General features: G+C 43.1%; 1 protein-coding gene across 3 annotated transcripts in view; it reads left to right on the top strand.

The window, feature by feature from the left end:
- GCC2 (GRIP and coiled-coil domain containing 2) overlaps positions 1-16,878 on the top strand; it is a 64,351-nt gene extending 47,473 nt beyond the window's left edge. For 2 of the 3 annotated variants that reach the window (XM_044283635.1, XM_044283637.1), the window contains exons 18-23: positions 1,811-1,987; positions 3,089-3,306; positions 5,315-5,509; positions 8,553-8,698; positions 9,503-9,704; positions 11,122-16,878. In XM_044283635.1, the coding sequence (XP_044139570.1) occupies positions 1,811-1,987; positions 3,089-3,306; positions 5,315-5,509; positions 8,553-8,698; positions 9,503-9,704; positions 11,122-11,192 (1,009 nt within the window). In that variant the 3' untranslated portion in view covers positions 11,193-16,878. The remainder of the gene's footprint in view (positions 1-1,810; positions 1,988-3,088; positions 3,307-5,314; positions 5,510-8,552; positions 8,699-9,502; positions 9,705-11,121) is intronic. The other variant, XM_044283636.1, reaches the window with a different exon arrangement.
- The last annotated feature ends 238 nt before the right edge of the window (positions 16,879-17,116 follow it).

Genomic DNA, 17,116 nt, shown 5'->3' with positions numbered 1-17,116 from the left:
TCACACCTGCGTTCTTTTCTTCCGGCATAGAGTTCCGTCGTCGGGGCTCTATGCCGGAAGAATCCTGATCAGTTTTATCCTAATGCATTCTGAATGGAGAGAAATCCGTTCAGGATGCATCAGGATGTCTTCAGTTCAGGACCGGAACGTTTTTGGGCCGGAGAAAATACCACAGCATGCTGCGCTTTTTGCTCCGGCCAAAAAAACTGAAGACTTGCCGCAAGGCCGGATCCGGAATTAATGCCCATTGAAAGGCATTGATCCGGATCCGTCCTTAAGCAAAACATCGTTTCGGCGCATTGCCGGATCCGACGTTTAGCTTTTTCTGAATGGTTACCATGGCTGCCGAGACGCTAAAGTCCTGGCAGCCATGGTAAAGTGTAGTGGGGAGCAGCATACATACCATCCGTGCGGCTCCCGGGGGCGCTCCAGAGTGACGTCAGGGCGCCCCAGGCGCATGGATGACGTGATCGCATGGCATGTCATCCATGCACATGGGGCACTCTGACGTCATTCTGGAGCTCCCCGGGAGCCGCGCGGACTGTAAGTATACTGCTCCCCACTACTACTATGGCAACCAGGACTTTAATAGCGTCCTGGCTGCCATAGTAACACTGAACGCATTTTGAAGACGGATCCGTCTTCAAATGCTTTCAGTTCACGTGCGTTTTTCCGGATCCGGCGTGTAATTCCGGCAAGTGGAGTACACGCCGGATCCAGACAACGCAAGTGTGAAAGAGGCCTTACTCTCCATTCAGAATGCATGGGGATATGCCTGATCCGTTTTTTTCCAGTATAGAGCCCCTGTGACGGAACTCTATGCCGGAAAAGAAAAACGCAAGTGTGAAAGTATCCTTAAATGGGTTGTCCAAGTGTTTTTATACTGATGACCTATATTCATGAGGTCCGACTCCCGGGATCTCCGGCAATAAGCTGTTTGAGGAGGCAGCAGCGCTCCAGTGAGTGTCGTAGGCTCCTCGGTGCTTATCCTAGGCCAGTGACATCACATGGACGTCTCTGTGCGTGGTAAGCTGCAAGGAGAAGGAGACTGCTGCTCTCACCAGAGCACACAGTCTCATCAAACAGCTGATTGTCAGACCCCCACCAATCTGATAATCGTGGCCTATCCAGAGGATAGGTGAGCAGTATAAAACACTCAGAAACCCCCTTTAAGGATCCTCTACACACTAGTATATTGTTGACCAAACCATCTGTTTTTGGTGGGCCTGAGCAACAACCTTAGGCCTCATGCACACAAACGTGTTTTCTTTCCGTGTCCATTAGTTTTGGGTTTTTTTTGTATGTGGAACCATTCACTTCAGTGGGTCCGCAAAAAAAAAAACTGAAGTTACTCCGTGTGCATTCCATTTCTGTATGTCTGTATTTCCATTCTGCAAAAAAATAGAACATGTCCTATTATTGTCTGCATTACGGACAAGGATAGGACTATTCTATGAAGGGCCAGCTGTTCCGTTCCGCAAAATCCGGAATGCACACGGACGTCATCCATATTTTTTGCAGACCGCAAAATACATACGGTCGTGTACATGAGCCCTTATGTGAATGGGGGAGCTCCTGACTCTCCCCTAGACAGATGTTTGGGGAGAAAAACTTTAGGTGAATTGAATTTCAGCACCCGATCCATTGGTTCTCCAAGGAGATAAGTTGCCAGTAGAGGTATCTGGCAATGGCTTTCTTCTCTCTCCCCACTGGAAACGCATACATGCTGTGTGGAACCAATCATATGTGTATGGGGTAGATATCTGTCGGCGGATGTTTTTAACCCTTTACTTGCTTGCCTTGACTTTAGGGAACACCTACAGACAATGTTGGATCAAGTGAAAGCCAAGCTTCAGGAAACCCAGCACACTCTACAGATGAACACGGCGGAGCTCCAGGCTCTGCAGTCCGAACATGACATGCTGCTGGAGAGACATAATAAGATGCTGCAGGAGACTGTGACAAAGGAAGCCGAGCTGAGGGAAAAGTGCGTCATTCTCGGAATTCTGTTCTATTAGTCTTTATGATTTCCTTGGTTGCTCAGCAGACTGTTTCTAGCATGGTTCAAGATAACCTTGATGGGGGTCCTTGGTTCCTGCCCCATAGCCCGATTTTTCGATACTGAGCTTTTCCTATCATCATATTAGTCTCTATTATATAATTAAAAATATACCAGTTTTACCCCCACCTGTTTCATTTTTGATAAAAATAGGTTTTATGCATATGGTAATTACCTTCTTAACGTGCCCAAGGGGCTGTCCCTTCGGAATTTTTTTTTTTTTCTCAGTGCGCCATAATCACGCGTGCCAGTCTTATTTTCGTCCCTGCTTTCTTTAGATGTACCTTAATTATTAAGAGGCGCATGCTTGCGAGGCAATGCGACAAAGTGGAAATCTAGACTAGCAAGGGAGCTGGCGTAGATCTCCGCCATAATCTATGCCAGGTTCCTGGCGTAGGTTATAATGCATGTGACGGACCGCCCCTCATCGCTTGCTCAACACTGAAAAATGGCAAGCATTGAGTAAAACAAACACCCCAAAAAGACATTTATCTGGCACAGAAGGGATGATAAATGTGACCCTGCTTTCTGATGGATAAGATAGATACATAGATGGAATATTCTGAAACACACCACCTCGACAGAACCAAAAAGGACGCTCTGTTGCTCTCCACCGGGTGGATGGGGAGCCTATGTGTGATGTGCATATAGCCATAGATATGCGGCTGCCTATTATTATGCACTGGACCCTGTTTATGGTGGGTGGCTCTGCTGGCTTTGGTAATGGGGGCATGACCAGTATTTGTATGCAGGGTATACACAGGAATAATATTTCTCTGGACCATAAATCTCCCTGAAAATGGTTCTCGTAAAGGCATGATTTTTTTAGGAAGTCTGACAGGACAAACAACATTGTTGAGGACATGCTATATTGAGACATATATAGAAAACTGATACATGGATATCAAGAACGGCGTCTTGTGTTATAACTGCACTATGCATATGCTCCCCTGAGTATTCTATCACTTCTTGCATCTGTAGACTTTTCTCTTTACATAACTTTTTTTTTTGTTTGTTTTTGTTTTTTAGGCTATGCACACTACAGTCAGAGAATATGGTCCTAAAGACTGAGCATGCTCAGGTGATCAGTCAGTTGAGTGCCCAAAATGAGGCACAGCGGAACAATTTCATGGACCAAGTGAGACGTTTGCAGGATGATCATAGGAAGACTATGGAAACCTTACAGCAGCAGCTGTCTAAAGTGGAGACACAGCTCTTCCAAGTTAAGAGCGAGGCTACTGTTACAAGTGAGTATCAAAGAAATCCTGGTAATCCAGAATATTTGGTCTTGCATCCATGAAGTCCAGTATCGTTATGATATTTAGGAAGCAATAGACAGGTCCTCGAAGCAGCACATTGACCCAGTTGATGAATCTCTGCATGTTAGTGTACTTTCACACTGGCGTTTTGGTTTCCGTTTGTGAGATCCGTTCAGGGGTCTCACAAGCGGTCCAAAACGGATCAGTTTTGCCCTTTATGCATTCTGAATGGATAAGGATCCGCTCAGAATGCATCAGTTTGGCTCCGTTCTGTCTCCATTCTGCTTTGGAAGCGGACACCAAAACGCTGCTTGCAGCGTTTTGGTGTCAGTCTGACAAAACTGAGCCAAACTGATCCGTCCTGACACACAATGTAAGTCAATGGGGGCGGATCCGTTTTCACTGACACAATATGGCACAATAGAAAACGGATCTGTCCCCCATTGACTTTCAATGGTGTTCAAGACTGATCCGTTTTAGCTACGTTAACGATCATACAAACGGCTCCGTTCTGAACAGATGCAGACGGTTGTATTATCTGAACGGATCCGTCCATGGCGGATCTGCACCAAACAAGAGTGTGAAAGTAGCCTTAAACAGTGGCAGGTTGGGACTGGCATTATCTGCTACTTTAGAAAGTAGATAAGTGGCAGAAAATCCTTACAAATGTGCATGAAAAGGTAAGCAAAGGTTTCCCGAATATAGCTAAAGGGGCTAAAAGCCATATATCTAAATCAATTTACACCACAGAACCAGTATAAATGTATTGATTGATCTGGTTCACAATGGTTTATTTTGTGTATGGTGCCAACTGGAATTCTTACATTGGCACCATGGATTATTCGTGTAGTGACATGTGTACTCAGCTGGGACCTGTGTGGGAGACGATTGAGAAGCAGCATGTGTTTGTGGCTGTACAGATTAACAAGGTTCTCAAGTGTGTGCAGACTATTTCAGAAATGTGTCACTTGCAGATGACAAGGGACATGTGCTAGTAAAATCAGTGTAAGAAGAAAACTCAAATGCTCCAGAGTTAGATGTGTAATCCAGAACTAATGGAACCTGTCAGGATTATTAAACTTTCAAGTCCCCTTGCAGAAGAGTGTGAGCAGATTAGGTTCGGATGCGTTCAGTGAAAAATGAGCGATTTTCGCCAGCAAGTTTATTCAGTTTTGTTTGCGATTGCGCTCAGTTTTTATTGCGCGGGTGCAATGCGCATTGATGCGTTTTTCACGTGCGTGATAAAAAAAGTGAAGGTTTACAAACAACATCTCTTAGCAACCATCCGTGAAAAACGCATCACATCTGCACTTGCTTGCGGATGTGATGCGATTTTCATGCAGCCCCATTCACTTCTATGGGGCCAGCGTTGCGTGAAAAACGCTGAATATAGAAAATGCTGCAATTTTTCACGCAACACACATGTGATGCGTGAAAACCAACGCTCATGTACACAGACCCATTGAAGTGAATGGGTCTCGCTCGTGTGAAAGGCGCCTAAAATACACAAAAATGAACAAAGGCGCCAATATACGTTACGGCCCAGCAGCAGTGCCCCTAAATTCCTGGCCGCACCAGTGCAGCTCAACAATTGCCAGTCCGAACCATGTAGGAGAACCCTACGGGGAGAGAACTTTGAGGCCATAATTACGGATAACATACTTTATTTTTTTGTCTGACCCATATTTGCAGAACAGATATATGGATGAGGAAGGCACGCAGGTTCTTTACTTGTCCTCAAAATGCAGATTTAACACAGACGGTATCCGTATTCTGCAGACCGCAAAATACATACGGTTGTGTGCATGGGGCCTTAATGTGAAGTAAATGTGCTGTCTGTGGGGGTTTTTTTCCTTCTAAGTTTGTCGTCATTCTTCTCACTCCATCTAAAATGAAGAGGAGGATGTAGGAAGGAAAAGGCATTTCCCTGGCTTTTGTGTGTTGGTATTAGTTATGCATTCCTGCATGTATGCTTTATTTTCATTTTTTTTTCAAGGTCCCTCAGGTTCCCAGCCGCCTCTGAAAAGCTCACGGGAAAGAAGACCAGCTGATCTTCATATCCTGGATTTATACTCCATTGCCAGGGAGGAAGGAGAAGGAATGGAAACCACGGATAATGAGTCTGTGTCCTCTGCCAGCACGTATGCAGCTACATTAGAACAGCTCCTCAACTCTTCCGACTTAAAAACGGGTAAACATTCAATTGCTGCTCAAATGTTGATGTCCATAAAAGTGCCCAGGATTGGACTACGATCTAATAAATTATGGGTCACTGTCTCAGAACTGTCTGCGGGAAAAGCTTAAAAAGACCCAGTCTGCTCTCCTGACAGGTCTGTTTCAGGAAATACTAGTATTCCCCATGAAATGGCAATTCTGGATCATGCCTCTACTATTCACGATAACTGATCATACATGGACCTTCCAGCGGTGTATTGCTGCGTTGTGTGCACGTGCTTAGTATACATGTGCATAAAGCACAGAGTTCTGTGGAGTCCAGTCGTCAAACAAAGGATTGTTGATTCAGAAATCGGCTTACTATTAGTCTTTTTATTTATTTATTTTTTTACCTCTTATTTTTCATAGAATTAGGCACAAATAATTGTGAGTCTGGACATCTACTATTTGTTTGTTTTATTTATATATTTTATGCACTTACGGTACATACGCTGACACATTCCGCAGCACTTTACAGACTTTATCATCACTGTCCCCAGTTGGGCTTACAATCTAAGTTCCCTATCAGTACGTCTTTGGAGAGTGGGAGGAAAGCGGAGTATCCGGAGGAAACCCAGGGAGCGACGTACAAACTCCATGCAGATGTTGTCCTTGGTCAGATTCAAACCTAGGACCCCAGTGCTGCTAGGCACCAGTGCTAACCACTGAGCCGCCGTGCTGCCCAACTAAGAAACTGCCAGCATTGTACCCAGTACAGTAGTTATTAAGCAGTTTTTCTCCCCTCAAACATTTGTGGCCTGTCAGTAACAAAATGTCTGACAGGTGAGGTACCAACATCTGGGGCCACCACAGGTGCATAATACAGAAGGGGGCACTGCAAGTTGGAACTGTATATGTACTGGAACAGCCATGTGATTCTCTAGTCTTTGCTTGACCAGAAGTAGATGTGTTCTCATCTGTTTTATTAAATACCTGTATTCCCCATGATATAACCATTCCGGAGCATGTTGGTTTTTTTCTAGAACCCTGCATTGTGCCAATCCTCTGTTTTTACTCCTAGAAATGTATGAATAAGGCTACTTTCACACCTGCGTTGGGTACGGATCCGTCTGCTATCTGCACAGGCGGATCCTCCCCTATAATGCAAACGCTTGTACCTCACTAATCCCTGAAATGGATCTCACAAACGGAATTGAAAACGTCAGTGTGAAAGTAACCTAAATTGATAACTGGGTGTTGTGTCCCTGCACAGTCAGTCGGTGCGTGCAGGGATACACCCCAACTGGTAAAATCCAAACCCAGTTGTCAATTTAGTCATAGACGACTTGGAGGAATAACAGGAGTTCTACGAACAGGTGCTCCAGAAAGGATATTACAGGGCGAATGCAATTCTTGCAGAAATGTCCAAAGAGGTGACAACCCCTTTGAAGCTTTTCGCTGACCTACAGTTGCTTCTGACCAGGCAGTGAGTGAGAATCCCAGCGTTTTCTCAACGTTTAGTCTCGTGTTAATCATTTGTTCAAGTCCGAAGGCCTTTGCTAAATATACTGGCTAATTTTTAATATTAACTTATGGACTTGCTGGTTGGATTGGAAACCATAGTACAATCAGCAGGGCTGTTTCCATTGAATATTTCTGTTAGTTCAGGGCTCTGATGGCTTTTATTTTACTCAGAGATAATTAGCAGCTATTACTGCCAGAATCCCTTCCCTGCCTTTGTGAAAAATGAAATTAGACTTTGGAGGCCACCGGGTGCTGCAATACACTGGTATAGTGAGAGAAAACGCTTTAGGTATTTAAAGAGGTTGTTCGGCTTCAGAGCTGAACCCGGACATACCTCCATTTTCACCCCGGCAGCCCCCCTGACAGGAGCATCGGAGTAGTTCATGTTCCGATGCTTTCCTTTGCCCTGCGCTAAATCGTGCAGGGCAAAGGCATTTTTTTTTGCAGATCCGATGATGTACCGGGGCTCTCCATGGGGCTGCCAAGAACCCTGGTGACGTCACCGAACACACTGCCCGGCGGAAGTTTCCACCCGGCAGTGTGTGATTGAAAACAAGAGCCCGTGCCCTGCGCAATTTAGCACAGGGCAAGGGAGCGCATCGGAGCATGAGATGCTCCGATGCTAGCCTCAAGGGGGCTGCCTGGGTGAAAATAAGGGTATATCCGGGTTCAGCTTTGAACCCGGACAACCCCTTTAACCAATGTAGTGGTGACCATGCGCCAAAACAACCCAGACACAAAATTAATTGCAACTGAAATGAGTTAGATTGTTAATGGGAGTGCACTTTTGCAACTAAGCAATAGTTTTTCCATGCAGGCAATTAAAGGGTTTCTCTCACTAGTAGTTTCACTATTAAACTGGCTGACATTAGCGATGTGCTATTCTTGTGATTTATCTATGCCCCCGTTACTGCAGAATTCTTAATTTTATAATATGCTAATTAGCCTCTAGGAGCAAGGGGGGGGGGGGGGGGGGCGTTGCTCCTGCACCTAGAGGCTTCGTTCTCCAACCGAATTACACACCCTCCAAGTCTTGATTGACAGGGCCAGGCAGCGGTTGTATCCTCCAGCCGCCCCTGTGCGCTGGGGAAATCTCGCACCGTTCAGTATTCGGCAGCCGGCGAGCGTCCTTCCCTCACCGTGCCTGCGCAGAATACTGAACAGCGTGAGATTTCCCCACACTGCCTGGCCCTGTCAATCACTTGGAGGGTGTGTAATGAGGTTGGAGAACGGAGCCTCTAGGTGCTGGAGCAACGCCCCCCCCCCCCCCCCCCTGCTCCTAAAGGCTAATTTGCATATTATAAAAGTAAGAATTCTGCAGTAACGGGGGCACGGATAATCACAAGAATAGCAGAGTTAGGTGCAGCTGACATTAGCAATATGCTAATGTCAGACAGTTTAATAGTGAAAATTCTAGTGACAGAAACCCTTTAACAATCAGTTGCTTCTAGCTTCAATTAACTTGAAAATGGTGCCAATCTTGCATGTTGACGCTGTTTCGGTCACAACATGAGAACCCAGTCTTAATTGGTTGCTTTCAATGTGCCTGTTTGCAGCTGCAGATATTCCTCAGTGGCATCCAGAAATGTCCAAAGAAGAATTAACTGAGAAGCTCAACACAACGTCAAAGAGTGTTGACCATCTGAGTGGTCTTCTGCATGAGACAGAGGCAACCAACGCTGTGCTCATGGAGCAAATAACAGTAAGTTTCTTCTTCGTCTATCTACATTCTGTAGGAAATGTATTGTTGGAGGTTCCATAGACTTGTTAAAGGGCACCTGTCAGCAGATTTGTACCTATGAAACTGGCTGACCTGTTGTATGTGCGCTTGGCAGCTGAGGACATCTGTGTTGGTCCCATGTTCATATGTGAAAGCATTGCTGAGAAAGTGATGTTTTAATATATGCAGTTGAGCCTCTAGGAGTAACATGGTTTTTGCCTTTACACCTAGAGGCTCAGCTCTCTCTGCAACTCCCGTGCTTTCTGCACTTTGACAGAGCCAGGCGTGATGATGTTTTCACTGCCTGGCCCTGTCATTCAAAGGAACACAGGACCAACACGGATGTCTTCAGCTGCCAAGCGCACATGTAACAGGTCAGCCAGTGTCATAGGTACAAATCTGCTGACAGATTCCCTTAAAATGTCAAAGCTTGCATAGTCTACATAGCTAGCAATAATGTTGGGCAGCTAATGAAGTCCGCACTAGCTGCTCTTTTCCCAGAGAAAAACCTGCAATTATTTTTTTGGAAGGGTATACTGTCACTGTGAGGATTCCACTGTTTGGGTGACCCTCTATTAGCCAGGGCACAGATCTGCTCTGGAAACATGACCTTGCTAGGTACAGTATGTTATATTGGTCCATCAAGGTGGACGCAAATCGGACAATTGCTGGGTGGCTTGGTTTTGAAAGGAGGCATTTTAGTTCAGTTCATTTTCGCCCTTTTTTTTTTTTTTTTTTTTTTTTTTTTTTTTTTACATTTTGTGTGACCACATTTTCTTGTTATAGCTCCTCAAGAATGAAATCCGCCGCCTAGAAAGGAACCAAGAAAGAGAAAAATCTGTTGCAAATTTGGAATATCTCAAAAATGTCCTGCTCCAGTTCATTTTTCTGAAGGCAGGCAGCGAAAGGCAGCGTCTTCTTCCAGTCATAGACACTATGTTGCAGCTGAGTCCAGAAGAGAAAGGAAAACTGTTTGCCATTGCTCAGGGTAGGACATGGCGCATTGCATGAATGGTCTGGAAAATAAGGAGGCTGGGGAGATTTGTACATTTTATAAATGTTAAAGGGGTTGTCTGGGTTCAGAGCTGAAACCCAGACATATCAACCCTTTTTCATGCTCCGATGCTCTCCCTTTCCCTGTGCTGTATTGCACAGGGCAGGGCTTTTTCGTTTACATTTTTCACTGCTAGGCAGAGGCTTCCGCCTAGCAGTGTTCTCAGTGACGTCACCGGGTAGGGTAGTGCTAAAACCCACCCATTAGTCACCAGGCTCACTGCTAGGAGGAAGCCTTCGCCTAGCTTACCCATGGAGAGCCTGGTACGTCACCGCATCTCCAGAAGAAGCCCTTTTCCTGCACGATTCAGTGCAGGGCAAGGGAGAGCATCGGAGCATGGAGGGTGGATATGTCTGGGTTCAGCTCTGATTTTCAGACCTATCCTAGCCACTTCCCTTAAACTTTGTCAACTGTTTGATACTGCAGAGATTTTTGTAATTGTTAAAAAGATAATAAATACATTTAAAGGCTGTGGATACCTTTTGGGGGCTATTCATTTTGGGCTAAAAATCAAAAATACCCATTAAAGCTCAATTTTTGTCACACTGGTAAGAATTTGACTTCAATAAGTGTTTGTGCTTCCGGAGATGACAGATAAGAGATTCACATGAGCCATCAGATGACTGGCTTAAATGTAAACCTGGAATCCTGCTGCTCTGCAAATACACAGATTACATTGTTATACTGGGAAAGTGGCTGAATATTTTCTTTTTTAAAGAAAGCAATAATAAATAAATAAATAAATGCCCCCAAAGATGTCCATAGCCTTTAACACACACCAGCCATGTATTCTACTTTTTGGCACATTTTGTATAATGTAGGAGAATTTTGCTTCATAAGCTCCCAAAATTTGTGTTTTACGGCTTAGGCTACTTTCACACTGGCGTTTTGAATTCCGTTTGTAAGATCCGTTTCAAGGCTCTCACAAACGGTTCAAAATGGATCAGTTCAGCCCCAATGCATTCTGATTGGATAAGGATCCGTTCAGAATGCATCAGTTTGGCTCCATTCTGCCTCCATTCCGCTCTGAATGCGGACACCAAAACGCTGCTTGCATATGTAAGTCAATGGGGACGGATCCGTTTTCACTGACACAATATGGTGCAGTTGAAAACAGATCCGTCCCCCATTGACTTTCAATGCAAGTCAGGACGGATCAGTTTTTTTCCCCGTTCTGAACGAATACAAGCGTTTGCATTATAGGTGCGGATCAGTCTGTGCAGATACCAGACAGATCCGCACCTAACGCAGGTGTGAAAGTAGCCTTAATTCCTTATCTTCACCAGTCACAAACACGTGGGGTTCAGCTTAATGATTATGTTTTTATGTTTGTTTGTTTTTTGCGTTTTAGGGGAAGAAGAGTCTGCTGCACGGCCAGCTGGATGGGCCTCTTATCTCCACAGCTGGTCAGGGCTTCGGTAGTTCTAAGGTCATTGATGGATCTTCAACAAACTTTGCAGATTTGCACTTTATTCCTCCTTATTTCCTAGTGTTTGTGTAATTGTCTCGATTGTGAAACTGGAACCTAAATGTCTCTCAAACTGAACAAAATATAAAAATCTGAGTGCCTATTTAACTGTTATGTGGACGATCTGCACAGCACACTTTCTTACAATTGTTTACTGTATTCTTCTTAATTTATATGGTGTTTTAATGATTTCTCCAGGTTTATTTAAATTTTTTTATTCCATTGCCATTCAAGAAAACAGTATGTGCAAAATCATTTTCAGCACACTTTTTTTTTTATATATATATTATGTAAGCAGGAAGAAGGAATTTGATTATATATATATATCTCCTGAGGCATTATGTATGGCATTTAATATAAACCAAAGAATGTATATGAATTATAATTGATAGGATGAGTATAGGTTAGGGGTTAAAATTAAATGTGTTATACACAGCATTGTGTCAAAGGACAGTGTAGATTGCTGGAGAGGCAATTTGATTCAGAAAATGATGACTAATGCTGGGTTTACACGGCCTGATTTTCAGGCCAGTTATCAGAAAGAAAATTAGTGCGAACGCTCGTTCCCGATAATCTGCCTATGCAAATGTGCCTCAGATCACCCGATGAGCAATCAAAATGCTCGTTCATGGGATGAAATAATCACTCATTCGGACCCCTCAATCACAGATAACAGTGCTGTGTGAACAGTGATCTGCTGCCCATAAGCAATGAATCTGTATGAGGACAAAGTCAAACAATGGTGGAAGCCATTATTCATTCCCATACAGTGGAAGTGATGGCTGCGCTTAAATGCAGCACTTCACCTCCGCTGAAGAGCAGGCAGTTATCGGGAAGGAACGGTCCCTTCCCGGATAACTGCCTACTCGGTCACGCCATATAAATCCAGCTTTACTTTTAGGAATTTGCTGTTAATTATTTATGTTCTCCAAGTGTTTTCTGTGAATCACTCCAGATGTTGTGTTGTAAGCTTTAATAATGCTGATTGTCTAGTGTTGGTACAAAGGAGACTATTGCCAGACTATGTCGACATATATGTTACAGGCCACGACTTTTCTGTTTACTTACCTAGGTATTTAAAGAGAACCAGTCAAGGGATTTATGCTGCCATATCGTAGAGCAGAATATGAGGGAGAGAAGATGAGCTCTGTGATATATAGGTTTATATTTGGAAAATGATTTCTGAGTAAAAAGCAGAGTAATCTTGACATGACTCCTAGGTAAGACAGTAAGAGTTCTGATTCCTCCACCTATACGGAATGATTGACAGCCTTCTATGTACACACTGATGCAGGGAGAGCTGTCAATAATTCTGTATGGGTGGGGTAACCAGGACTCTTGCTGTCTCATAAGAGTCATGTCAGGATTTACTGTTTTTTACAGTTTTTATATGACCCAGATCATATAAACCTATATATCACAGAGCTCAGCTTCTCCACATCTATCATATAAACCTATATATCACAGAGCTCAGCTTCTCCCCTCTATCATATAAACCTATATATCACAGAGCTCAGCTTCTCCCCCTCTATGATATAAACCTATATATCACAGAGCTCAGCTTCTCCACATCTATCATATAAACCTATATATCACAGAGCTCAGCTTCTCCCCTCTATGATATAAACCTATATATCACAGAACTCTGCTTCTCCCCTCTATGATATAAACCTATATATCACAGAGCTCAGCTTCTCCACATCTATCATATAAACCTATATATCACAGAGCTCAGCTTCTCCCCTCTATCATATAAACCTATATATCACAGAACTCTGCTTCTCCCCCTCTATGATATAAACCTATATATCACAGAGCTCAGCTTCTCCACATCTATCATATAAACCTATATATCACAGAGCTCAGCTTTTCCCCTCTATTATATGAACCTATATATCACAGAGCTCAGCTTCTCCACATCTATCATATAAACCTATATATCACAGAGCTCAGCTTCTCCACATCTATCATATAAACCTATATATCACAGAACTCCGCTTTTCCCCTCTATTATATGAACCTATATATCACAGAGCTCAGCTTCTCCACATCTATCATATAAACCTATATATCACAGAGCTCAGCTTCTCCCCTCTATCATATAAACCTATATATCACAGAGCTCAGCTTCTCCCCTCTATCATATAACCCTATATATCACAGAGCTCAGCTTCTCCCCTCTATCATATAACCCTATATATCACAGAGCTCAGCTTCTCCCCTCTATCATATAACCCTATATATCACAGAGCTCAGCTTCTCCACATCTATCATATAAAACTATATATCACAGAAATCAGCTTCTCCACATCTATCATATAAACCTATATATCACAGAGCTCAGCTTCTCCCCTCTATCATATAACCCTATATATCACAGAGCTCAGCTTCTCCCCTCTATCATATAACCCTATATATCACAGAGCTCAGCTTCTCCCCCTCTATCATATAAACCTATATATCACAGAGCTCAGCTTCTCCCCTCTATCATATAACCCTATATATCACAGAGCTCAGCTTCTCCCCTCTATCATATAACCCTATATATCACAGAGCTCAGCTTCTCCCCTCTATCATATCCTGCTCTCAGATGGGGCATAATAAAGCACCTTGGTCTTTTCACAATAAGTGTGAGCATATATGGAGTTTAGGGTTTTACATTCGCCTGTATGCATGTCACTGAACAGCCTGAGACAGTTGGTGTATTCTTGGAAAACTTATTCTATTGGTCTTTATTTAAAATTTCCAGCAGGTATTGTACTGCATGGGTTAATTGAGAGTGCATTTCCAGTTTTTTGAACACTTGACAGCTCATAAATACTTATTCCAGCTCAATTCTTGTCACACTGATATATGGCTTCAGGAGATCACATGAGCCATCAATTAAAGGGATTCAATGTAAACACAGAACCTGCTGCTATGCAGATACACAGATTGCACTGTAAAAAGTGTCTGAAAAGACCAATTGAAAAAATATTTAGCCCAAAATAGGTAGAATGCAGTAATAAAAAATTGCCCCCGAAGGTGTCCATATCCTTTAAAGGGTTCCTCCAGTTTGTAGGTACTAGAGACACATTAAGGAACTGTATGAACTGCATTTCTTTTGTTAATAACTAAATTATTTGCACTGGAAATGGGAGATTCTCCATATCACAACAGAGAGCATCTTTCTTTCCAGCTTATTGCAACAGTCTGTAGTCTGCATCTCCTTTACATACAGTGTATTGCAATGACCAATGACCTGTTGGCTGCTGAGAGGAACTCGGGGTTGCCACCAGAGTTTAGATATTTTCCTAGCTGAACAGGGAATTGCTGTTTATGATTTTTTTATTTATTATATTTTTAAAAAACTTCCAATCCAGTTGAGGTTCTTTCTGAACTGATGGACACACATGCTCGCTCACTCTTCCCAAAACCGTGTGTCATCATAATCATCCTCTGTTCAATGCAGAGGAGCCAATAGATAAAACTTTCTCATCTGCTTGTCCAAGAAACAACATAGCTTCTGCTGCAGCCTTGCAGTATAGGTGAGAAGACTTTCTGCAAGAGAGCTAAGAATAAGCTATATAGCCACCTGCCAGAGGGAGAAGGAGACCGATTCTGTCCAGAGCTTGCCAGCAGCAGCAGCCGGGGGCGACACAGTGAAGCAAAATTTATGAAATAGGCATTTTTATTATGCTAGAAAAATATAAATGACATTGTAATGGCTATAAACAGCCTTTTAATACTTTAGGGATTAAAATGAATTATGGGAACCAACCCCTTTTAAGGTAGCATCATGCAGAAAGTGGAGTCATTTACCTGCTTTGTCTTTTACAATGTGAAATCTTGTGTAAATAGATGCTGAAAAGATGGTCTTGAAGTGTAGTGATCGGAACAGGTCATATTGTGGCCTAGGTGACCATAGGCCTAGGTGACCACCAGCAATAGACTCTATTGCTAAGTTTCTATTCATTATTATTATTATTATTTTAACTTTATGCAAAGTTGCAATGTTTTTTGTCTTACATTTCTCTATTCTCAGGATTTGACCTTCAGTCTGAGACCGTGTCTTTATCATTGGATGAACCTAGCTACCAGAACCATCCACTGTGGCAGCAGAAGTGCCACTGCCTTGTGATGGAGTACCATTTAGAAAGATATATCCAAAAATTGCTGCCATTTTCTATGATAATGTGAAAGACTGACTGCTACAAAGTTTACTGCAGTTTTACAGGAATATATAGATGTGAATTGAAGTTCTTTTGTATGGAGAGACATTTTTAAAGACTTTTTAATCAAATGATACAGTCCAACCTATATATGCTGATTGTAAATTCGCCTAATAATTATAAATTGCTTTTGAGAATAACCAAATGTATTGCAGTCGGAAAGGTTTATTGGTTGTAAATGCCCCCATTGTGGGTGGAACCTACCAGCCCACAATCTAAGGGCCCTTGCACACGACCGTATGCCCCCCGAGACATACCGTTCGTGAGCGGGCCATATGTCCCGGAGCGGCATACATCGTGCGCACGGGAGCGCACAGCATCATAGGTTACTATGATAGGACTATTGTCCTGCACTCATATAATCATATGAGTACTGGACAATAGCCCCGCGGGCGGCCCGATGAGCACAGTATCATAGTAACCTATGATGTTGTGCGCACGAAGGGCCATATGGCATGCTCACGGACCGTATGTCTCGGAGGGCATACGGTCGTGTACAGGAGCCCTAATGTGTATGGGCAGCTCCTGGCAGATCATGTTGAGGGAGAGAAGGATGGGGCACGTTGAACTTTAATGCTTGATCCTTTTGTTCTCCAAGGAAATGAGCCACCATCAGAGGTATCGGTCTTCCCACCAAACCAAGCATGTATGGGGATGTCAGGAAAGAAGGATGTAGAAGGTGTAAGACCCCTATTGAGGGCTCCTTCACTATAAAATGTATGGCACAGGCATGCTAATATTACTCCTTACTATGTATAGCAGCTTTTCTATAAATGTATTTCAAACTATTTGGGCAGAATGAAAATCTATGCATGCTACGAAGGATGACTGATTTAGTAGTGATTGTTTTCTCCCTTGATTATGGAGGCGATTTGACGTTTGTATGTCGCGTTTGTCTGGTTATGTTGGCGTGAATGGATGTCCCTTTAGTTCGCCTCTGAGAGGTCTTATCTGCTGATTTCCAAGCTGCTGTCAGGTTATGTGTTTTCACACAAGTTGGTTGTGTAGCTTTTTGATGCAGTTTTGCTGTAAAAAGCCACAAAACTGGCACATGTAGAGGCCCCCTTCTGTGAATTATTGGACTCGTAATGAATGTTGCATAGTGGAGTGAAAACAGCTTGGCGTGGATGTAAGCTTTAGCTCCACAGCGCAATGTTTACTGGAATGGCTGATGAAGTAAAGCGTAGAAGCCTCATGCGTTTTAACCGCTGCTTAAGAAAAAAAAAAGCTTGCATTTTGTGTGGGCATGCCCTGGTTGTAGCCATAGAGCGTGGCTGGGCTTGGGATCCGGAGTTTTTTCCTTTTTGGAAGTGCACACATTTCTAAAATGTCTGTGACCCCAGCTTACAGCTATATAAACTGTGAATAAAACCACCAATTCCTGCACACTGTAATATCTCTCCTAATAAAGACATTTTGAATTCTCAAAGTGTGTTCTCGTTCTTATGCTGATTCTTCTAAGTATAATCTGCCTTCTCTACAATCTACAACCTCTTCCTGGATGGTCACTCCTGTATTTATGTCTTTCAGTTCTCCGGAGGAGATTGGTTATTAGGTGTACTGTTGCCTGTGTTAGAAACATGGGCAGGACTAAAATATAAAAATAAAAAAAATATCTTTAAAAGGTCAGGTCATTCCAAATGTACAAGTATTTCTAGGTATTCCCA

The sequence above is a fragment of the Bufo gargarizans genome, chromosome 3 (genome assembly GCF_014858855.1).
Source record: "Bufo gargarizans isolate SCDJY-AF-19 chromosome 3, ASM1485885v1, whole genome shotgun sequence".
Classification (NCBI taxonomy): Eukaryota; Metazoa; Chordata; class Amphibia; order Anura; family Bufonidae; genus Bufo; species Bufo gargarizans.
Note: the sequence above shows the minus strand (reverse complement) of the source record. Positions and strands in the feature narration are given on the sequence as shown.